A 24,024-nucleotide genomic window follows, 5' to 3' on the forward strand; every position below is an offset into this window, starting at 1 on the left:
GGAAGTCCAGGACTTCTGCACAGCTGGACAACAGCGTTAAGCACCCCCGCAAGACTGCACGTGGGCTCGGGAGCAGAGTTCAATCCTGAGCCAGACCTCAGCTTCTGCCCCAGGATCAGGGTCACAACCCCACTGGGGCTACAGAGACCAGCCCAGTTCTCCGGTGCAGTTTGCATGTTCTGCCTGTGACCGTGTAGGTTTCAATCAGGCAGTTTCCTCCCACATCCCGACAATGCGCGTTGGTGGGTTAACCGGCTGCTGTAAATTGCCCCCATGTGTGGGAGAGGGGTAGAATCTGGGGGAATTGATGGGAATGTGGGAGAAGGGATTGGTGTGAATAAGTGACTGACATTCAGTATGGACTCAATGGGCCAAAGGGCCTATTTCTGGGCTGTGTGATTCTTACAATAAATAGCTTTAAGTGTTTCTGATGATCAGAGGCATTTTGAAATTGAATTTAGAAGCTGGAGGTGATTCTTTGCCCCGTGAATGATGAGGACAAGTGAGGGTGGAGAGCAGGCGCCGTCAGCAGGAGCAGCAGTAACAGCGTTTAACGTGACGCTGTGTTGAATTCAGTTTGGTGATGTTCTGTGCAGCAGCTCAGACACCCTTCAAATCCTGACTTGGGCCAAATGTGTTTCTGTCAAACCAACATATTCAGCCCAAGCTCCCTGTGATTCCACACCCTCACCCATCGTGTAGGGCGGGGCATACACACACACTGCCCCTTCACAGAGCAGCATTTCCTGCTGGACAGGCAATGGAGCCACCTCCAGCAAAGGCCAGACAGGGCGAGACTGGCCCACAGCACTCGCCTCACTCCACCCTGCCGATCCACAGTGAAAGCACCAGGACCCTGAACAGGGGACACTGGCCACAGAGGGCAAATGACAGAGGGACCTGGCTGGGAGAAACCAATTCAGAACAACATGGGGGCATGGGGGGGGGGGGGGGGGCAGAGAGATTGTGAACAGGGGCAGAGATTGGGGATGGGGGGGGGAATGGGAGGAGAGTTTGTGGAGGGGGACAGAGATTGGGGGGGTCAGGGAGGAGAGGTTGTGGGGGGGGTCAGGGAGGAGAGGTTGCTGGGGGGGGGTCAGGGAGGAGAGGTTGCTGGGGGGGGGGGGGTGGTCAGGATGAGGGCGGGGGGTGGGGGTCAGACATTCAGCACATCTCAGAACTCTGGAAAACTGGTTGGAAAGACTGGAGCCCAACCACACAACACTCCAAGCTGGGTGTGACGTGTGTATTCCCCCTCCCCCAGTTAGCTGCTGAGGCCGGGGTGCACTGGAAACCTCAGTAAGGATCGAGAGACTTTGGCGAGGGAATAGAACCCAGATAGGTGGTCAGACTCGAGGCAGAGACCATCTCAGACCCAACTAAGCCACTGAATGGGTGATGCTGTTCTATTCTCTTCACTGAGGGAGTCCCTTTGTGAGCTCAGTGTCACCTCATACACTGCCTGCTGATACACTGTCAGCCCTACACCAGTGTGGCCACATTTCCCTGTGAGAGCCACACACAGCAGTGGACCAGGTCAGTATTCCCAACCATGCAGGCTAGCAAGGAGGCCAAGTCTCACACAGCCACTTCCTACTGTCCAGAATGACACCAGGTGAAGCACAGACTGAAGGGAAGGAGAGCCCGGGGGAGAGGGAACTGTATGGAAACAGTGCACAGCATCCACGAGAACTGCTTGTTAAAACAGTACGTGGCAGCACATACCAATCAGCTTTTTAACAGCACACCACTGTCTCCGTGTGGCTGGGCAGGAGTACTGCAGTAATCTCCCCAGAGTAAACCAGCTAAAAGTTCAGCTCCCCAGACAGACCAGTGCACAGACCCAGGGGCTGGCACTCCAACATCAAATTGCAGAAGTTGTTGAACTGGCACATTTTAATATGAAGGCACCAACTCCAAAATCCTGCTGCTCACTCTAGTCCATCGTCACCTCCTGCACACTAACACCATCTTCGGACTTCTCCCACGGCACCGGATCGGGAACGTGCGGATCGTATGCCCAGGGTGGGAAGACCCTCTTGTACAAGTTCATCAGCACTGTGTCCTGGGATTTGAGCTGACCATCGAACAAACACTTCATGTGTCCGTGAGTCCCTGCAGACAACACAGGCTCTGTCAGACTGTAGCACGGATCAGAGCAGCATCCACAGAAACACAGCAAACAGCAGCCGGAGACTGTTCAAACCTTCAGCATGAGCCCATCAGCCACTCCTGTACCTGTTCCCACCTCCTCCACGTTCCTTTAGCATTAATACATCATCTCCCTTCTTAAATATATTTACTGATGATTCGCCACCCCTCATCCCAGCCCTGAATAGCCAACCCCATATCCCGAGGCTCTGCCATTGGGAGATCCTCCCAGTCTCTAGTCCGTCTGGTCCCATTGAAACTACAGAGGCTCTTCTCCTATGAGATTCCCTCTCATTCTTCGACCCTCCAGTGAACACAGTCCTGCCGTCCCAGGAATCATTCCAGTGAACTCTCCATGGCAAGAAAATCCTACCTCAGATGAGGAGACCACAGCTGTTCACACAACTTCGAATGTGGTCTCACCATGGCCCTGCACAGCAGCAGCTCCTGGGGCCAGAGTCTGCACACCGCATGCAGCTCGGGAAACGTTGTGCCCTGGATTTACCCAGAGTAGTACGGACTGCACGGTGGGAGGGGAGGGGAGGGGAGGGGACTACTGTTCCCCTACACCGCTTGTGAGAGAGATGGAGGAAGTGGGTTGATCTAGTACGCACCACACCCTGAAACTGACAGGTGTCTGCACCAGCTGCCCGACACGCAGCACCCCCCGCCCGTCGCACCCCACCCAGGTTGTGAACAAGTGGAACATCCACCTGGCCAGGCTGTGCTGGGTGTGACGGACCCCCGGCTGGAGTGCCACAGGGAGCTGTGGGGTGTACCAAGGCCAGTCACAGGAAACCCAGCCTGTGACCTGCTCCTTCAGCCACAGTAACTGCGGTTGGTCAAGTCGAGGCTCCAGTCAGTGGTGACGCCAGGATGCAGGAGGGACCCAGCGATGGGAATGCCATCGAATGTCGAGGGTCGGTGGTTAGATTCTCTTGCAGGAGGTGGTCATTGTCTGGCACCTTTGCGGCCTGAATGTTACTTTCCACATCACCCTGTGCATGGATGTTGTCTGGGACTTGCTGCATGCAGGCCTGGGCTGCTTTATGTTCTCAGGAGGTGTGAATGGAATCGAACAATGTGCAATCGTCCATGAGCATCCCCTCTTCTGGCCTTCTGATGGACGGAAGGTCAGTGATGAGGCAGCTGAAGATGGCTAGGCCCAGGACACTGCCCTGAGGAACTCCTGCAGTGATGTCCTGGGACTGGGGTGATTGATCTCCAACTCCCACACCCACTTTCCTCTGGGTGAGGTCTGACTCCAGCCGCTGGAGTGTTTCCCCTCGATGCCCATTGACCTCAGCTTTATCCGGGGCCCTGGGTGCCACACTGGGTCAAACACTGCGCTGATATCAGGGGCAGCCACTCTCAGCTCAGCTGGTGCAGTAATTAGACTCCATCATCCCACAGCACAGTCTAACCATGTAAAACCTGTGTTACTGAGCACCTGCTTACCTAAAGGTTCCTTGATATGACCTCTGCGACCCCACTTTGTACGGAGCTCCACCGGCTTGAACCACAGCACGTCATCTTAAAGAGAAACAATCTCAGTAATGGCAGAATATGCTCGGCAGAGTTACATTATGCTCTTACCCCTGTAATCAATACCTCTATCAAACACTTCCAGTGCTGGGGCATCACAGGTAAGATACAGAATAGAGCTCCCTCTACACTGTCTCATCACACCCGTCCAGAGAAGCGTCAACATCAGTTAGACAGAATCATGGGCACTTCTAATTTTGAGCAGTTCATTGGGAACACATCAAAGTGAATGGTAAACCTGGGAACTTGAGTAATGTGGTAACTATGGAGAGGTACAGGAGTGAGAAACTGAAAGGAAACAGTGGGCTAAACACAGAGTGAAGTTCCCCCTAAACTGTCCCATCACACACTCCCGGGGTCAGACGCAGAGTGAAGCTCCCTCCGCACCATCCCGTCACATACTCCTGGGGTCAGACACAGAGTGAAGCTCCCTCCGCACCGTCCCGTCACACTCCCGGGGTCAGACACAGGGTGAAGCTCCCTCCGCACCGTCCCGTCACACACTCCCGGGGTCAGACACAGAGTGAAGCTCCCTCTACACCATCCCGTCACACACTCCCAGAGAAGGGATTGTGCTGGTCAGACACTTGCATCCAGTAAGTCCAGTTGTTATTTCACATTGTGATGAGAAAGATCATGTTGATTACTACCCCTCCCATCATCCGTCTCCCAACCCCAAAGTCAACCCCTCCCCCCACTTACCACGGTTGAAGAACATGTATCGAACCACCGAGGTTTTGGTCATGATCTTGAATGGGTGGCCACTCAAGGTAATTCGCTTCACAATCACTCGGTCAGGGTCAACCTTCAGCAGAGATCCCGTGGCTATCAGGTCCTGCATACCTGGGCAGGAGCAAGGTGTTACAGGCCAGGACACTGAACCCACCCTCCCTGCACTTACCCCAACCCCACCACTGCACATTCACATTCAGACAGGCAATTCCACTGCATGGGGCATCACAACCTGTCCTGAACCACTGGGCAATCAGCTGTGAGGCACGAGACCAACTCAGCACACAGCCGGCCTGCAGGCCCAGCCCTGCTGGGGGTATGCAGCAGCCATGGGTCATCCCATCACTGGCTGCAGCGTCACCGAGCCCACATCCATCAGAATCCCAGCAACAGGACACTCTGACACAGGCAAAGCACATGTACTGACAGCCAAACCCAGTGACACTTAGACGCATCAACACCAGACGTTTTACACATGCACCCCTCCCCCGGCACCGAACACACGCACCCCTCCCCCTGGCACCGTACATACGCACCCCTCCCCCGGCACCGTACACACGCACTCCTCCCCCTGCCACCGTACACACCCCACCCCCCACGCAGACCTGGTGGGAATCAGCAGCACGTACCGTTGGCTCTTTGCCTGAACATCAGAACGGATGCTGGGGGAAATGTTATTGGGCAGTACACCGTGCCCACCACCGTGGTATTGGGACGCAGAAACCACTCATACTTGAACTTGTTGGCTGTGGGAGGATCAAGTTGATGGTGAATGAAGAGACCTGCCTCACATCCTCAGAAAGCCTCACTCCACCTCACCTACCTGTGCTAAAGTGCCCTCGAGATCAACTCACCAGCAACCAACTGAAAGGCCAACGCAGCTAATGAGCAGGGTTCCAACGGTGCTGGTGAAAGGGGGAATGCTGCCCAAGGTTGGCACTGCTGGGCCACCCTGCTCTGTGAGACATCCTACAGTGGGAAGGGCAGAGAACCTCACTTCACAGTGATGGAACCCTTCAGTACACACTCTCTATGTATTTACTGCACTCCAAGCCCACAGTCCCTACCACTGAGAGGACGAGAGCAGCAAGCACAGGGGAACACCACCACCTGCAGGTTCCTCTCAAGGCCACTCGTCAGTCTGGCTCAAACCCATCTGACAGTTCACCCTCGCTGGGTGCAAATCCCAGAGCTCCCTCCCCGACCGTGCGTGCCCCTTCACCGGGTGGACTGCATTGAGTCAGTGGGTCACTCTCTCAAAGGCAGTGAAACACTGGTGCTGCCATAGATATCTTCGCGCCCTTACAGTCCCTGAATGGAAGCACCCCCATCTACATCAGATCCCGACCAGAGACCCTGACACACACCTGCCGTGTGCTGTGAATAGAGCGGAGGAGCCCGGAATCGCCTGCAGCCACAGTGGAAGACCATCTCCTCCTTCGATTTGACAGGCTCGCTGTTGCTTGCATGTCTCCTGAGCAAGAAATGAACAACTGACATCTGGAAAAGAGAGGATAATTTCTGAGGCATTCCTCATCGTGAGATCACCCTCAACTCCCTGTCCCCACCACCACTCGCCCATCCTACAGAAAACCCCGCCACAGGTCCGTCTCCACATCGCACTAGATGAGACAGTCGTGCTACAGGGCAGCAGTGACACAGCTGGTAACACCTGGGTTCAGTCCTGACTCTGGCACTGAGTGGCATTTACACGCTGTTCCTGTGACCGTACGGGTTTCCCCCGGGTGCTCCAATTTCCTCCCACTTCCCAAAGGTGTGCAGGTTGGTGGGTTAATTGATGCTGTAAATTAACTTCAGTGTGTAGGTGAGCGGTACAATCAGAGGTGGGGTGGGGGGAAGTGGGTAATTAGCGTAGGTGGATGGTGTTTGGTTGTTGCCAACTTGATGGGCTGATGAGCATGCTTCTGTGCTGTATCCTTTCATCACTCGAATGCTGGGGTACGGTACCAGCGGGGACGGGTCTGTCGCTGTATAACACCGGGGTACAGTACCAGTAGGGACGGGTCTGTCGCTGTATAACACCGGGGTACAGTACCAGTAGGGACGGGTCTGTCGCTGTATAACACCGGGGTACAGTACCGGTAGGGACGGGTCTGCCGCTGTATAACACCACGGTACAGTACCAGTAGGGACGGGTCTGTCGCTGTATAACACCAGGGTACAGTACCGGTAGGGACGGGTCTGTCACTGTATGACACCGGGGTACAGTACCGGTAGGAACGGGTCTGTCACTGTATGACACCGGGGTACAGTACCGGTAGGAACGGGTCTGTCACTGTATGACACCGGGGTACAGTACTGGTGGGGACGGGTCTGTCACTGTATGACACCGGGGTACAGTACTGGTGGGGTTGGGTCTGTCACTGTATGACACCGGGGTACAGTACTGGTGGGGACGGGTCTGTCACTGGATAACACCTTGGTACAGTACAGGTGGGGACAGGTCTGTCACTGTTTAACACCGGGGTACAGTACTGGTGGGGATGGGTCTGTCACTGTATAACACCGGGGTACGGTACCGGTGGGGACTGTTCCCCTCAGTGTGATGAGTTGGTGGCCAGCCTGTCAATATTTCACAACTGTGAAAGTGTAGCAAAGTGTCTGCATTGTGTTTATTCCCCACTGAGGAGCCATCATTACTGCAATTTACTGTACTGTCATAATCAAGAACTATTAAGTAAATCACTAACTTTTATAATACTTAAGATCAAAATTAAATCACTATTTGAACCACCAAACATCAACAATCCCATTACAATCGCAGTCAGATAAGGAACAGAATTGAGGATCCAACCCTGCCGTCCATCTCCAACTCTTCCCCCACTCTCCTGCCCCCAGCACCCATCACCTCCACCCTCCATACCCTTCCCCTGCCCCTCTCCGGTGCCCACCCTACCTTCTGTTCATGGGGCAGCAGGGTGAAGAGGACCAGGGGTGTCTGTGACTTGAAACTCTCCATCACTGACAGTGGCACGTTGCAGATGTGAACTGTGACATACCATCCGGGCTGTGAAAGCAGTAAACAGCTCTAAGACCAGAGTGCAGTGTGGAGCACGAACAGTGATTTCACCCATCACCAAGTTACAATCCTTTGGGAAGTAAGGAGTCTGAAGCACAAAGTTAATAAAGTCTTGCTGCAATGTACAGTACTGCAGGAAAACCACAGCCAAAGGGCTGCATGCCATTTTGGTCTCTGTACCATAGAGACATCTCCCTGCCTTGGAGTCCGTGCAGTCTCGGTTCACTGCTCCAATTCCTGGAATGGGAGAGCTGTTTGAGGGGGAGAGAGGGAATAAGACCAGACCACAGAATTTTGTTATAAGCAGAAGGGATCAACAGAGTGGATACCAAGGGGCTGTTCCTCAGACTTGCGAATCTGCAACTACATAGCAAATTCTTGGCAAATGCTGAGACAGGGATTTCGTTTCTGATTAAATGCTGAGAAGTTATGAATGTTCCTCCGTTCCAAAATGGTGTGGATTTGGGAAGTGCCCTGGGTTCATCCATGGTCACTGAGAATACCCAAGGTTGCAATCCATAGATGTTTGGACATCACAGATCAGGGAGGAGGGGATCACTGGGAATGAGATGGGATTAGCCGTGAACCACATTGAACGGTGGAACAAGATAGAGGGCTGTGTGGCCAATTCTGCTCCTCCTGATGTTATATCTTTTACAGTTGAACTTGATGCTGACACAACCAGACGAGAAGCTTTGTGGGGTGCGGGGGGGGGCGCGGGGGGTGGAAATCAGCACACCTTCCCCAGTGTGATCACTAGCCAATGGCAACCCTCCACATAGGAAACTCTGGGAAAATAACAAACCAGGGCCGACCTATGAGAGAGGCCCTGGAAGTGACAGATGCATCAGCTCCCAGCAAGTTCGCAACTCCCGAGAAGAAGGGGAGGTTACAGATAGATCACACATGCCCCAGGACACTTCCCACATCCATTCCATTCTGGAACAGAGAAACAGGAGGTTCAGCACCTCAAGCCCATTCTACCTTTCAGTGAGATCACGGCTGATCTCGGACTTTACTCCTTGACACTGGCTTTGCCCCTTATCCCAAATGTCTTTAAAATTTGTTAACAGAAAATCCATTGACCCAACATCAACTGCGGTTTCCACCCCCGCTAGGTGCAGTGATTTCTAAATTCAACCTTGAAAGCTCTGACTATAACTTTTACACACTCTACCCTCTAGTCTCATCTCCTCAGAGCAGAAGTGGTTTTCCCACAATCTACCCATCATCCCTTAACTTTTAAAATTCCGGGGAAAAAACACACTGTGTTTTAAGTGATCATTTCTGTGAACATACAGAGTCATAAAGGAATATAGCACAGATACAGGCCCTTCAGCCCAACTTGTCCATGCCGACCACAGTGCCCACCCAGCTGGTCCCAATTTCCTGCGTTTGGCCCATATCCCTCCAAGCCCCGCCCCTCCATGTACCTATCCAAGTGCTTCTTAAATGACACTGTTGTACCTGCCTCACCCACTCCCTCTGGCAGCTCGTTCCATATACTCACCACCCTCTGCGTGAAAAAGTTGCCCTCAGGTCCCTTTTAAATCTTTCCCCTCTCACCCTAAATCTATGCCCCTAGTTTTGGACTCCCCTACCCTGGGGAAAAAACTATCACTATCCAACTCATCTATGCCTCTCATAATTTTAAACATTTCTATAAGGTCGCCCCTCATTCTCTGATGTTCCAAGGAATAAAGACCTAGCCTGGCCAACCTCTCTCTCAGGCCCTCAAGTCTGCACTCTTTCCAGTTTAACCATGTCTCTCCTATAACAGGGAGAAGTGTGTGCAGTTTTGGTCACCAAGTGCAGCCTCACTAACAACTTGTACAACTGCAACATAATGTCCCACCTCCTATACTCAATGTATATATTGAGTATCGGTCACAGAGCAAGTGTGGGCAAGTCACATGCTGAAGTTGTTCTGTTCTGACAGACTATTTCGTAACAGTTTAATATGCTATTTCACACTAAATTAACTGACTGCATATTCTCACCACACATTCATAGAGAGATTCTGGCTCTTTTAGTGTAAAACAAGAGCTAAAGACAGGAAATAGAGCTAAAGACAGCCCAATGCAAGAAAGTCAGCACATTTGCTGGAAGTGCCAGTTACATGTTACTGCCAGTGAACAGTTACCACACACATAACCCAAGGCAAGCTGCTACACCCCGAGGCAGTTGTTATCGACAGTGTCCTACCCAACCCAAGCTGAGCTTCTGACCTCACACTTGCTGTCGTCAAGAGTGACTCATCCACTCGGCTCATCCACTGCCAAAACCCTCAGTTATCTCCAGACTAAATAAACCGATACCAACTTGACCGATGTCGCCTTAACTACTACGAAATTGAATATTAAACTAGGAAGGTTATGCTCTCGAAGAACTGAAGTATCAGTGAGACAACATCAGGACAGTATTGGTCTCCTTATTCTGTATTGCCATGGCAGAGGACCAGGACAGTACAAGAGCATGTGGACACCTGAAGCACCCTCTCCCCAGCATTAACACACATCACACAACCAGTGCACAAACCACAAAATGCCTCACTCCCAGGTTTCCGTGATAAGAAATGTTTGGCTGGAGACCAGGATGACAACGAACCAATGAACTGTAAAGCAGCCAACAGTGAAGGATACTCGTGCCCTTCAGAACTGCAGTACACACAGGCACATTACCATTGCACCTTCCTGCTCCTCGCTCAGCTCACTGAAGATTCGTCTCCTCGTTCGGGTAAAGTTCTGGAACTGGAATATTCTGGCATAATCTCGGGGCAAATTCTCCTTGGGGTCCCACGGAGATGCCCGGAAACTCTTCAGACCTCTGTACTTCTGAAACCTGTGAAGTTTACAGGAAATCATCAAGCTACATGCAAAGTAACCAAACCATCAGAGCGGGGGACGGTGCAGAATCCAGGGAAATACTGGCATCTGTATTCTGCCTTCCGACGAGAAACTTGCCTTCCCTTTCAAAGGCTGTGCATGGATCTTCTACATCCAGCAAGAGCAAACTTGATCTCAGCATAACATCCTGGCTGAGGTGCCAGCTCCACCCTGCAGATGGAACTACATGCTGAAGTCTCTCAAGTGGGTCACCTTCCTCTAATCAATGTAAAAGGTGGTGGTGCCAGCTGAACGAGGGTGGTGGGGGCTTGTTTATTGCAGCTCATTAGAAGAAAGAGGAGCAAGAGAAAACAGTGCTGAAACTGCGAGATGCAAACCACTGCAGTTGCTGGGATCTGGATAAAAGAGAATGCTGGAAATACCCAGCAGGTCACGTAATGTCTGTGGAGAAAGAGAAACTGAGTCAATATTCATCAGTTTGTACATTAGCTCAGTCTTGTCCTCTCCACAGGTGCTGCCTGACCTGCTGGTATCTCCAACCTTCTCCTTTATTGGATTTCCAGCAACAATGTGCTCTGTATCCCACAGTTCCGGCATTGCTTTGTTCAATTTCATCACCACCACCATTTATACCTCAGCTTTAACTGACCAGCCCCTTACTTTGTAACAGGGTACAGGTGAGGCCACACCTGGAATACTGCGCATAGTTTTGGTCCCCTTACCTAAAAAAGGATATAGTAACATTGGAGACAGTCCAAAGGAGATTCACTGGGGTAATTCCTGGGATGAGAGGGTTGTTCTGTCAAGAGAGGCTGGACTGAGGCACGTAGAGATCATTTCTCTCAGAGGGGGTGAACCTCTGGAATGCTCCGCCCGAGGGTGGAGGAGGCAGGTTCATTAGATATATTTAAAGTGGATAGATCAAAGAATTTAAGGTTATGGGGAACTGGCACAGAGTTGAGGCCAGCATAGATCAGCCATGATCATATTGAATGGTGGGGGCAGGCTTGAGGAGCTGAGTGGCCTGTTCTTATCCCTATTTTCCTGTGAGTGATACTGCAAAGAAGGTTCACGGCATTGATACCTGGGATGATGATTTGCCCTGCAAGGAGAGATGAAGCAGGCAGGACCTATACCAATAGACCAATGACAATTCCTCTGACTGGGGTCTCCAGAAACAGATCACATCTTCAAAATAAAGGGTCAGCGATATAAGGTTGAGCTGAAAAGAATGGTCTTCATCCATAGAGGAATGAATGTGTGGAACTCCCTCCTGGAGGGCTGCAAAGGATCAGTCACTGAGTTCATTCAAAATAGAGACTGATAGATTTTTGGATATTAAGAAACTCAATGAGTATGGGGGTTAGTGCAGGGAAGTGATGCTGAGGTAACACATCAGCCACCATCTATTGAATGATGGAACCAGCATGAGTGGCTGACTGGTCTGCTCTTATTTCTTACATTATTTTATTCAAAGGCTGCATCATGTGTATCAGGGAACCCCTTGCACTTGCCCAAAAATGCAGAATGATAAGTGGTCATCAAACCATCGAGACAAGTAGCCCACAGCACCCAGGTACCTGACTCTAGCTGGTACATCTTTTGGAGTGTCCACTTCATCCGGGAACATTTCATCCATCCGCTCCTGTTTGTACTTTTCCAGCATCTCCCTCTCCTCAGCCTCGTCAATCTTCTCATCATAATTATCATCAGGGACACTTTCGGGCAAAGTCATAGTTTCGCACTCCTCCACAGCCTCTCCCTCATCGTTACTCTCGTCGCTGACCTACGAAGAATGAACACGTCAGGTGATGAACTCTGGCACCACTGAGGGAGCCCAGCTTGGGGCCAGTCACTCAGACCCAGACACAAAGCCCCCACTGCCCCACCCAATGCACAGGCATTCATTCAACACTTAAGAGATTTCAAAGTGTGCCCTCCAATGTAGAGGAGGCTGTTTGCCCTGAGCCTGCTCTGTCACTCAATGAGATCACAGTTGATCTTGTGCCTCGACTACAACCTCACGTTATCCCCCATTCCATCAGAATCCATCAATATCAACATGAATATACTCAACAATCAACCATCTGCAGTGTGTGCTGGAGGTTTCCAAAGACTTATAAACCTCTGCATAAAGAAATTGCTCATCTCACAGGTAGAGAAACCAGCCTCTCACTATCCACCTCGTTAATCCCTTTCAGGAAGACCTCTCATTCTTCTAAACCCTAGGGAGAAAACACCAATTCCACACAGTCGAAGGACAAACCTTCTACCCAGTCAGCTCATGAAATGCTGCACTGATTCCACACCTAACCTTCATTAGATACCAGGACAAAATGACACATGGGCAATCTCAGCAAGGTTTTGTTACTTTTGCAAACATAACATTTGCTTTTCTAACGCTTGCAGTGATCCGAATGTTCCCTGGATCCCTCTACACATCCACGTTTACTCGTTTTCCCACTGCTTACAAAGGATTCTGCTTTTCCTCTTTTTCCCACATTTGGGAAAACCAAATTTCCCCGCACTATACTCCACCTGTCACTTCCTTGTCCCCTCACTCAACCTGCTGATATCCCTTTACATACAGTTATCTTCACAACTAACCTTCCCACCAAGCTTCTCACCAACCAACTCCTTGTTCTATTTTCATCCAAGCCATTAACAGAGACTGTGAAGAGCCAAGGGTTGTACCACACTGGCCAACCCGAAAATAACCTGGAACTCCTACTGCTTCCTGTCCTTTAAACAAACGTTTCCCTTGTTATTCCCAATTCAGTGAACCCTTATTTTGTAACACATTTTTGTCCGGGGCTGTACCAAACTGCATCGTGAAAATCCAGATATACTGTACCCACTGGCTCTCCTCAATGTTGGTACAAAGCAAAGGCAGCAGCCATTTTACAAGCAGCCAGAAGCAGCAATGAGAAATGATGAAGGGTTTGTCATGAACTGAAGCTCGGCCAGAATGCCAACCCATCCTTTAAGATTGTTGTTCAACAGAGAAACGTACTTCTCAGGACTCCCCAATGCACTTTCCCATACGTCTGGTACGTTGGAACTCCAGTCACTGTTCAACACAGGAATCACAGATGCCCGTTTGCCTGTTTAACAATCCAGCTCCAGAGCAGCACCTACAACACTGCAGCTCTGTGGATCTCAATCGATCGCAACTACCCAACCTACAATTAGCCCCCTCTAACCACACTGCTACCATTGGCCAGTGCCTTGGGAACTGAGCACACATTCCCCAACACTATTTCAGATCTTATTTCTCTGATTCATATTTCAGGAGATGGGTATCACTGGCTCGGCCAGCATATACTGTCCATCCCGAATTATCCTCAAGGTGCTGGTGGTGAATCACCTTCAGCTGCTGCAGTTGTTCTGAAGATGCCCCCACTGCAGTATTGAATTCCAGGATTTAGATCCAGCAACAATGAAGGATGAACTACATGCCCAAGCTGGAAGGGTCTGAGACTTGGTGCATTCCCACGTCTGAAGCCGTGTCCTTCCTGGTGATGGAGGTTGTCATTTAGGAGATGTGGTCATTCTAACACCACACTCTCACAGCCATCTGACACAGGTAGAAGGACACTGTACTCATCCACTATGGAAGGCAGCACTGCTGATCATTGAACAAGGGAGCCCGATCCGGGAGAACACAGCAGCAGCTTCACTTAGCATCGGAAGTTGAAAGATTGGGCCCTGAGATGGGAGAAATGGAATTGAACAGGACGGATTCCTGGCACCAGGGAAATGCACACCACAAACGTACCAAGTCTTCCGATTGATCAGCAATTCTGGACAACAGATGTAATATGTCCACAGGTTACTTACCTGTGACATAGCCTCTCCCATCAGGTCTTGCTCCTCCACCTCACCATCACTTTCTTCCTCCTCATCCACCCCTTCCTCATCATCCAAAATCCAGGCAGCCTGGTAGTCCGATGTGCCTTTTGGGACCCTCCGAACAATCTTCCTGCTTTCTTTTAATGCATCTAAATCAGCAAAATGGACAGAGCTGTGAGTGGGCATTGAAGGCTTTGAATCAAGGAGTCCTCCTCCTCATCTCCACACTTCCACCTCCAACCCAACAACTCAAGCTCGGGGCATTAACGCTGGTGTAACTCACCCCAGAGAATAGACCAAGGGGTGGGGGAAAAATAATCACACTGGCCGTCAGAGATAAACAGGAACATGTTAATTCCTAATAAAACTCTCTTATTTGTATCCTAAATGGAGGTTTTTATAAATTTCAGTTAAAAGCTGACAGTTAAAAACTGCTAAACAAGTTAGGTATTACAGGAATGGTACTAACATAGATAGAAGACTGGCTGACTGGCAGAAGGCAAAGAGTGAGAATAAAGGGGGCCTTTTCTGGTTGGCTGCTGGTGACTAGGGTTCTGCAAGGGTCAGTGTTGGGTCCGTTACTTTTCACGTTGTATGTTAATAATCTGGATGACAGAATTGAGGGCTTTGTGGCCAAGTTTGCGGATGATACCAAGATAGGTGGAGGGGCAGGTAGTGTTGAGGAAGCAGGGAGTCTGAAGAAGGACTTGGACAGGTTGGGAGAATGGGCAAAGAAGTGGCAGATGGAATACAGCGTAGGGAAGTGTACGGTCATGCACTTTGGTAGAAGGAATAAAGGCATAGACTGTTTTCTAAACGGGGAAAGAATTCAGAAATCGGAGGTGCAAAGGGACTTGGGGGTCCTAGTGCAGGATTCCCTGAAGGTTAACTTGCAGGTTGAGTCAGTGGTAAGGAAGGCAAATGCAACATTAGCATTCATCTCGAGAGGACTAGAATATAAAAGCAAAGACGTAACGCTAAGGCTTTATAAGGCATTGGTCAGACCACATTTGGAGTATTGTGAGCAGTTTTGGGCTCCATATCTAAGGAAGGATGTGCTAGCGTTGGAGAGGGTTCAGAGGAGCTTTACAAGAATGATCCCGAGAATGAAAGGGTTAACGTATGAGGCGCATTTGATGGCTCTGGGCTTGTACTCACTGGAGTTTAGAAAGATATGGGGGGAATCTCATTGAAATACACCAAATATTGAAAGACCTGGATAGAGTGGATGTGGAGAGGACGTTTCCAGTGGTGGGAGAGTCTAGGACCAGAGGGCACAGCCTCAGAATAGAAGGGCATCCCTTTAGAACAGTGATGAGGAGGAATTTCTTATACAGAAGGTGGTGAATCTGTGGAATTCATTGCCACAGACGGCTGTGGAGGCCGAGCCACTGGGTATATTTGCAGCGGAGGTTGATCTGTTCAAAGGTTAGGGCGAGAAGGCAGGAGAATGGGGTTGAGAGGGAAAAATAAATCAGCCATGATTGAATGGCAGAGCAGACTCGATGGGCTGAATGGCCTAATTCTGTTCCTATGTCTTATGGTCTTAAAAGCTGCTGAGACAAATCAGAGTGGGGAACAGAAGCACACACCGTTTGAACAAGGGCCTACAAGAGAGCTCTTGTCATACCAGCTCCACACTCAATAAGTAAGGCAACAGGTTTAATGATTACCTATATCAAACATGATTCTGTCAGCTCCAGCGAAAGGTCTTTGACCTGAAACGTTAACTCTCTCTCTCTCTCTCTCTCTCTATACGGATACTGCCTGACCTGCTAAGTGTTTCCAGAGTTTCAGATTTCAGCAGCTACAGATTGTTGGTTCTATCAACATCTGAATTTGACATCTCTCCTCTTCGTCACACTCAACTCCACCCCTAGAGCTCAACAACAACCTGCTCTCTGGGTGTTTAAACTTTAAAATTTTATTCATACAGCACGGTAACAGGCCCTTCCGGCCCAACGAGCCCGCACCGCCAAATTATACCCATGAATCATTTTTCCACAGAAATGTTTGGAGAATGATCACATTTACAAGTTGGTGGTGAGGTTTAAACCAAGGGGAATTCACTGATTTTTAAGTACCTAAGTAAACAATAGATAAAGCCTTAATGAACGTGACTAGTAGGTTCCTAGTGACCAAAGGCATAAGGCAACTCACACCCACTGAGCCGGGAACCCTCCACTTCTAGGTGAACGACATGGCCCTGTTTGGCCTAAATACTCCACTTCAGTTCCAAACCCAACAAGAGAAAACAGGAGCAGAAACTCCAGCTTTTAAACAAAAAATATTAAAGCAGGGTTTCATAATCAGAAAAAAAAACTGCTGAATCTGAAACACAAACAGAAAAAGCATCAGTGGGGAGAGAAACAGAATCCATCCAAATTATCCATTCTGTTCCACAGATGCTGCCCGACCTGTTCAGTCTACAATTCAGCAGCATCAGATGGCTGGAAGGCTGGAGGTTAAAGTTCTTTATTAGCTTAATTCCTGGAACTGTGGGCTGTTGGCAAGCCCGGCATTCAGTTGTGACCCTGGCTGAGGGTGGGCTCACATGGTCCATGTGACAATTTCACAAGGTTCACAACCAAAGTGTACTGATGCCAAACCATCTCCATCATGAGCTGAAAAGTGGGGATTCCACTCACATCTCCTCAGTAAATGAAGCAGCCTGTGCCGACATGCAGCAAGACCAAAGTTCTAGGCAATGTTCATCAACAAGAGAGCATCTGACCATCTACCCTTTACATTCAAAGGCAGCACCATCACTGTGACCCTCACCAGCAACATCCTGGGGGTCATCATTAAACTGAAATACATCCAGACAGGACAGAGGCTGGGATTCCTGTCACAAATGACTCACCTCCAGATACCTCAAGGCTGTTCCACCATCTACAAGGCTCAAGCCAAGCAGGTGATGGAACAACCTCCACTTACCTGGATGAGTACAGCTCCAACAACCCTCAAGCTACATGACACCATGCAGGGCAAACAAGCCCATTTGATCGGCACCTACACACCATCCAAAATACTGTCTTCCTCCACCACCGGCACACAGTGGCTGCAGGGTGTACCATCTACAGAATGCTCAGCCAGGCTATTCTGACAAACCTATAATCCCTACGAGGGCAAGGGGCACATGGAAATACCACCACCCAGAGATTCCCCTCCAAGTCACCCACCATCCTGATTAGGAAACGTTACACAGGTCAATAATCATCACTGTGTCTAAATCCTCTAACTCCTTTCCCAACAGCACTGTGGGAGCACCTCCAGCAGAAGGACGGCAGCGGTTGAGGAGGACACCCTCACCGACTTTGAAGGAGTGATTAGGGATGGACAATAAATGCTGGCCTTGTCAACGACACCCAGACCTGAAAAGGGAATGTTTAAGATGTGCTGAGGGTCAGCGTGCCCAGTACACACCATCAGCCTCTCTCAGCTCCTCTTCCGTTGGCCAGGTCTGCTCCCCTTCCATTGGGTCAGGAACCACCTCTGACTCCAGCGACTCCTGCTTGCTGCAGTCTGCTTTCATGAGAACTTTCACTTCTTCTTCCATCTCAGCAGCAGGCTCCTAAATCAGAAGAGGAGCTTAATCAATGGAAAAAGATCAATCTCACCCCAAAGTCACTAGCATTTCTTTTTCAGAGCGTCTTCACCCAGAGAACAAGAAGAGGCCCGAGTCCCACTATAATTACACTCTACTGCTAATGCTGACACTGCATCAACACTGAGAGCAGGGTAGAATTATGTGATATTTAATGCTTCCATTGTAAATATAAAAACATACACCTTTCGGAGTAACAAGTGAATAAAATGTACAGGTGCTTATCCAACTACTTCCTGGCATATAACGCTTAACATCAGGACTCTGCATTGTCTTGGTATTACTATGGGAGACGGACCAGCACTGATGTTAAACATCTGCCACATTTACCAGACCACTCACAGGGAAGCAGCGTAGAAGATAATGGGAAGGGAGCTCTGGTGAACAGGTTACTCTCTCTCTCTCTCTACTGGTAAGCAGCTTGAGCCACCTGCTCATGAAGCCTAGCAACAACTTATCAGCCAAGCTGACTTCAAGGCCACAAGAACAGGGTTGTTTTTGAGACTAACTGTGAAAGATGTGTTAACCTGTCTGGGACCAATGGTAGCGTGAGCTGGTCAAATGCAGTAGGAGGACACCCACCTGTGAACAATGTACTTAAGTTTGTTAGCACCCTGTATTCCTTGAGTCGGGCCACATGCAGGAAAGAGCAGCACTGCTGTTTGTTTTTCCGTGTTCCCCCTACTCCCACTAGCGTTAAATAATACAGAACTTTTTGTATGGTCCTTGGTTCTGCTGTTGTCTGATTTATTACAGAGCGCAGGTCGACTTTCACAGCAGGACATCAGTTGCACAGGAAGACTGTCCTCCTGGGTATAGAGGTTGAGGTGAGATTTAATAGAGGGGCTCAGAATCATGAAGGAATGCGACAGTGGAGGAAAAAGGAAAAGCTGATTCCATTGGCAGGGTGACCAGATGACACTGGTGGATTTAGTGGAGGAAAGATGGCAAGAGGCTGAGGCGGAGCTCAAATGTCCGCGCGCTGGTTGTGTTGAACGGCCTGCTTCACTGTCACGTTTCCTGTATAATTACAGATAGAAGTCCAGCAGCCAAAAGTGGCAAAATGATGCTGCAGGTAGTGCAGCTGCCTCCAGCTCCAGCGACCCTGGATCAATCCTGACCTCCAGTGCTGTCTGTGTGGAGTTTGCATGTTCTCCCTGTGACCGCCTGGATTTCCTCCCACATCCCAAAGATGGGCTGGTTGGTAGGCTAACTGCCTGCTGTAAACTGCCGCTTCTGTAGGTAGGTAAAAGAATTGGGAGGAGTTGATCTGAGAGGGGATTGACTACAGGGAAATGTGAAGGAACGGGACGTTGCTCTGTGAGCTGGCATAGACTCTGTGGGTCGAATGGCCTCATCCCCTGTCAGAAGGAAATACAAGAAACATGAGACGGGAGATGAAAGTGTCTTCTTCAGTGAACCACTGATCTGGATTAAGCTACCTGAAAGGGCAACAGAAGATTCAACAGGTTTTGAGAGAGAACTCGACAAGTAGAAGGGGTAACACCTGCAGGGTTAGAGTTGCACTGATTGGAGACCCTTCCGAAGAGTTAGTACATGCTCCACGAGCTGAACAATTCCCTACCATGCTTCACAGCACCTGCCGATCTTTTCACTCACCCTCACCTCAGCACCCGGTGTTTTCTTTGTAATCTTGGGGTTCAGGGGCATGGGGTCAGGTGGCCCATCGATCTGGCTCATCTGGAAGTCCCCGTGTCCTACAATGTGCACCAGTTTATTGACATCCAGGGTCTGCCCCCGGACGTAACCGGTCACCTTCAGTGTTCCCATGAGGCCGCTGTCCTCACTGGCTTCAAAGGCCACGTGCTGAGCCAGTAAATAGGAGCGACGGTCTCGAAAAGACAGGTGCCTCTGCTTCTGCATGGCTACGTGTCTGATGACTAGTGTGGCCTCCTGCTCTGTGTCCAGGTGAAAGGGTTTGGCATCGAGGAACCGGCGCTCCAACACCTTGCTCAGGTTCCTCTTGGCATCTGCTCGCTTCTTGATGGGAAGGTTGTTAACTCCCTGAACCACAAACACTGCAGAATAACAGTTAGTTATATGTGTAGGACCAGCCTCACCCCCACTCCTCCCAGCAGCAGCCCACAGGTCACCCGAGACTTGCTCGCAGGCACTGAAAGCTCTCCTGTGCTAATAGATTTCAATTATGTGCCCCTCAAACTCACCTGCAGTCTACACCTGATAAAGACAGCAAATTTCCTTCCCCAAAAGAGAAGAGCAAACAAGTTTTAGCTATAACTTAACTGGCACTTTTTCTGATCACAATTTTTTTTAAACTTTAAAAAAAGTTTAAAAAAATCTGAATGCCTACAGCCATCATGTTGCCATCTGCACATTTTTTTTTCTAGATCACTAATCCAGTAACAGAATGACTGCACCCCCACATTCCTCAGCACACCCTGACAACAAATACAAACTGAATCCACATACCATGGCTGGGGAAGCCCTGGGCAAGTAGGCAAGTGAGACAGAAGTCCCCGTAACTGTCCCATCCCTCATACGGATCCAGTACAAACATCAGCGTGTCTGCTACCTTGGCCAGGTCAAGAACTGCATGAATATCACCTAAAATGGAACAGAAAAAATATGCATATGAAAACCAGAGCAGCAAGTTCAGCCCCTGGAGTGTGTCAGAACATGGCTGACCTGCACCACAACTCTGCACCCTTACTCTCAGTCTTCAAAGCCCAAACTGACCCCATTACCCGAAACTTTTATGGGAGTTTCCCCACACTTACACCACTCTAATTTCTTACCTCATTCCCAAACAGCCTGAGATGTGACCCACAGTGAACTGCTTGATAATATGGATTATGGCCTTCATTCCACAAACACACAGCTCCAATGGAACTACAAAGCCCCAGTTCTTCATCTGGTGGGTGGAGCAGGCAGCTGCTCCCTGCTTTCTGAACCTCCCACCCGTCTGTTGTCTCCCCAAGACTACAGTTACAGCTCCATCTGCTCTGCTCGTAACCTCTGCATGCTACCTCGGTAGGTCCATCGATCTATCTGCAAAGACAGTCGCTCACCTGCATTCACTCGGATGAAATAAAACCTCCGCTTGAACCTGGGGGAAACCAACCCAAAGCGCTCGCCACTTCCATCACTGTCAAACACGCTCACTGTCTCATCGCTCCGAATCAGCCTCAGGGCATCCTGGGCACTGGTGCCACCGTGCAGGGGGATCACAGCCACCAGGTGGGGTGGGCCATCTCTGCTGCCCAGACTCCTCTTCTCTGTCAGCACCTGCAGAAGGAACAAGTGTCAAACACTTCACGTCCTGGACTGACGATCTCCATACATCGTAAGCTTCACTTACGCAGAGTCCTGGTGAGACTCAAACCCGGATTCTTGTCATAGAATGATAATGAGTTGTACAGTGCAGAAGCAGGTCCTTCAGCCCAATTCGTCCATGCTGACCCTGATGCCTATCCATGCTGACCCCATTTGTGTGCATTAGGGCCGTATCCCTCTACACGGGACCTATCCACGTACCTGTCCAAATGCCTTTTAAACAATGCAACTGTACCTGCCTCTACTACTTCCTTCAGCGGCTCATTCAATGTACCCACCACCCTGTTTGTGGAAAAACTTGCAACTCAGATCCCCTTTAAATTTCTCCCCTCTCACCTTAAACCTGTGCCTTCTAGTCCTAGACTCCATCACCACAGGCAAAAGATTCTGACTACCTACTCTACCTATGCCCCTCATAATTTTATAAACCTCGACAGGGTCACCCCTCAGCCTCCTAGATTCCACTGAGAATAAACCCATCCTATCCAATCTCTCCCTATAACCAGCCCTTCATTCCAGGTACACCCTGGTGAATCTTGTGTTTGGTTCTGAGCCCCAACCTCAGGAAAGTATGCTAGCCTTGGACGGGGCATAATACAGATATACCAGGATTTATTCCCAGCCACATTCTCCATCTGGGCATCACTGGTAAGGTCCACACACTACCCGCCTCCAGTAGCCCTTGAGAAGGCAGTGGCAAGCTGCTGTAGTCCTTCTACAGGCAGAGCTGTTGGGGAGGGAGTTCCTGGATTTAGACCCAACAGTGATGAAGAAATGCCGATTTATTACCATTGGGAAGATGCAACTTGGAGGAGAATTTGAGTTGGTCGTGTTCCCATTCACCTACTGCCCATCCTCTTCTTAGTGGTGGAGACCACGGGTATGGGAGGAGCTGTCGGAGTAGCTTGGATGAGTAACCACAGTGCAGCCGTGGTGCACCAGTGATGGCAGGAGGAATGAACATTTAGGGTGGTGAATGGGGTGCCTATCGAGTGGACAGCTTTGTCCAATATGGTGTGGTGCTTAGGACAAAACAGTACAGCACAGGAACAGGCCATTTGGCCCACGATGTCTGTGCCAAATTAAACTAATCCCATCTGCCTGCAGTCTATATCCCTCCATTCCCTGCCTGTTCATGTGTCTGTCTAGATGCCTCTTGAAGGTTGCTATTGTATGTTTCCAGCACTTCCCCGCCAACACATTCTGGGCACCCACCACTCTTGTGTATAAAAACTTACCTCATAAATCTCCTTTAAACTTTGCCCCTCTCACCTTAAAGCAATGCCCTCCAGTATTTGAGGTTTCCACCCAGAGAAAAAGACTGACTGTCTGCTCTGTCTATGGCCCTCATAATTTTATAACCTTCTATCACGTTGCACCTCAGCCTCCGACACTCCAGAAAAAACAACCCAAGTTTGTCCAACCTCTCCTTGTAGCCAATTCTCCCCAGTCCAAGCAACATCCTGGTCAATCTCTTCTGCACCCTCTCCAAAGCCTTCATGTCATTCCTATAACGTGGCAACCAGACCACAGTTTCGTAAGATTGTTGGCACTGCACTCATCCAGGCAAGGTAAGAGTGTTCCATCACACTCCTGACTGGTGTAAAGGCCTCGAGGTGTCAGGAGGTGAGTCACTCACCAGAGCCCCCAACCTCTAACCTGCTTTTGGTATTTACATGGCTGTTCCAAGTAAGTTTCTGATGTTTCTTCCAATTTCTCTTTGGAAGGTGCAGTACTGGTGGCGTTGGGGGCTGGAAGATGGCACTTAACATCTTTTCCTATGAGACCCACCAGAGAGCACTGTGGGAGGGGGAGGGGAAATAACAGGGCTGACTCACCGCCTCCTTGCTCTGCTGCCGCCGCTGGCTAGCATGGTGTCTCCGGTCATGTTTCTTCTGCTCCTTCTTTGCTTTCTTGCTGATGACCTTCACATCAACTCTCCCTGTGGACAGACCACAGCGTCAACTAACAAGCCCAAAAACGGACAGGGGATGAGGAATTTGGACAAGAAATGGTTGAAGCTATGGGAGGGGAGGGCGCGTGGGGTAAAGGGTTGAAGCCAGGACAGGTGTGTTGGGGGCACTGAGGAGGCAGAGCCAGGTGTTAGAGTCGTGGAAGGGGGAAAGCAAGTGTCAAGGGGAAGAGCAGCTGGGGGGAGTGTGCTCAGGGTGGGTGGCTGGGGGTTTGGAGTGGGGGGGTGAAAGAGCTGTGTATTGGGTTGGCAGGGAGGGGCTGCTCGGGATGGAAGGACAGGAGGCACTGGGGGCAGGGACCATTGGATTGGAGAGGGAACTGGGAGTTTGGGGTGGAGAGGAGCGCTGGGGTGAAGTGGGGGAGGGTTCGGGCAGAGCCGGGAGTGAATTTGGAGGGTGATGGAAAGGAAAACAGGTGCTGGGGGAGAGGGACTGCTCGGGGTGGAAGCCGGAAGTAGTGTGGGTGGATTGTGGGGGAGGGGGGGGAGGGGAGAGCAGGTGGGGAGAGGGGGGGAATGAGGGGAGAGGGGTGTGAGGGGGGAGGGGGGTGAGGGGGGGAGGGGGGGAGGGGAGGGGGGAGGGGGGGACGAGGGGAGGGGGGACGAGGGGGGGGGAGGGGAGGGGGGGGGGGGGGAGGGGGAGGGGGACGAGGGGGGGGAGGGGAGGGGGACGGGGGTGAGGGGGGGGGAGGGGAGGGGGACGGGGGGTGAGGGGAGGGGGGACGAGGGGAGGGGACGAGGGGAGGTTGAGGGGAGGGGAGGTTGAGGGGCTGTGGGGGGGTCCGGGCCCGGTGCGAGGGTGACGGTCCCCGCTCCGCGGCCGCCTCCCGCGCTCCGGTACCTCTGCTCGCCCGCTCCACCGCGCCTTTGCTGCGGTGCCGCCCCGCCTTGTGCGGCTTCTTGGGCAGGTTGAAGGAGCCGGGCCGGTGCGGCTCCCGCCTCCCCACGCTGCCCGCCATCTCCG

At 50.6% G+C, this 24,024-nt stretch overlaps 1 protein-coding gene across 1 annotated transcript; it reads right to left on the bottom strand.

The window, feature by feature from the left end:
• Positions 1-1,876: 1,876 nt before the first annotated feature.
• tsr1 (TSR1 ribosome maturation factor) lies at positions 1,877-24,019 on the bottom strand. The gene is made up of 15 exons (XM_052035819.1): positions 23,902-24,019; positions 22,927-23,030; positions 20,824-21,040; positions 20,225-20,359; positions 19,394-19,812; positions 17,593-17,740; positions 14,155-14,315; positions 11,895-12,100; positions 10,150-10,309; positions 7,346-7,456; positions 5,796-5,928; positions 5,058-5,174; positions 4,399-4,539; positions 3,610-3,684; positions 1,877-2,115 (listed from the first exon to the last, which is right to left on the bottom strand). Exons 1-15 carry the CDS (start codon positions 24,017-24,019, stop codon positions 1,937-1,939), a joined length of 2,424 nt encoding a protein of 807 aa, XP_051891779.1. The 3' UTR covers positions 1,877-1,936.
• Positions 24,020-24,024: the final 5 nt, after the last annotated feature.

This window comes from Pristis pectinata, chromosome 21 (genome assembly GCF_009764475.1).
Source record: "Pristis pectinata isolate sPriPec2 chromosome 21, sPriPec2.1.pri, whole genome shotgun sequence".
Classification (NCBI taxonomy): Eukaryota; Metazoa; Chordata; class Chondrichthyes; order Rhinopristiformes; family Pristidae; genus Pristis; species Pristis pectinata.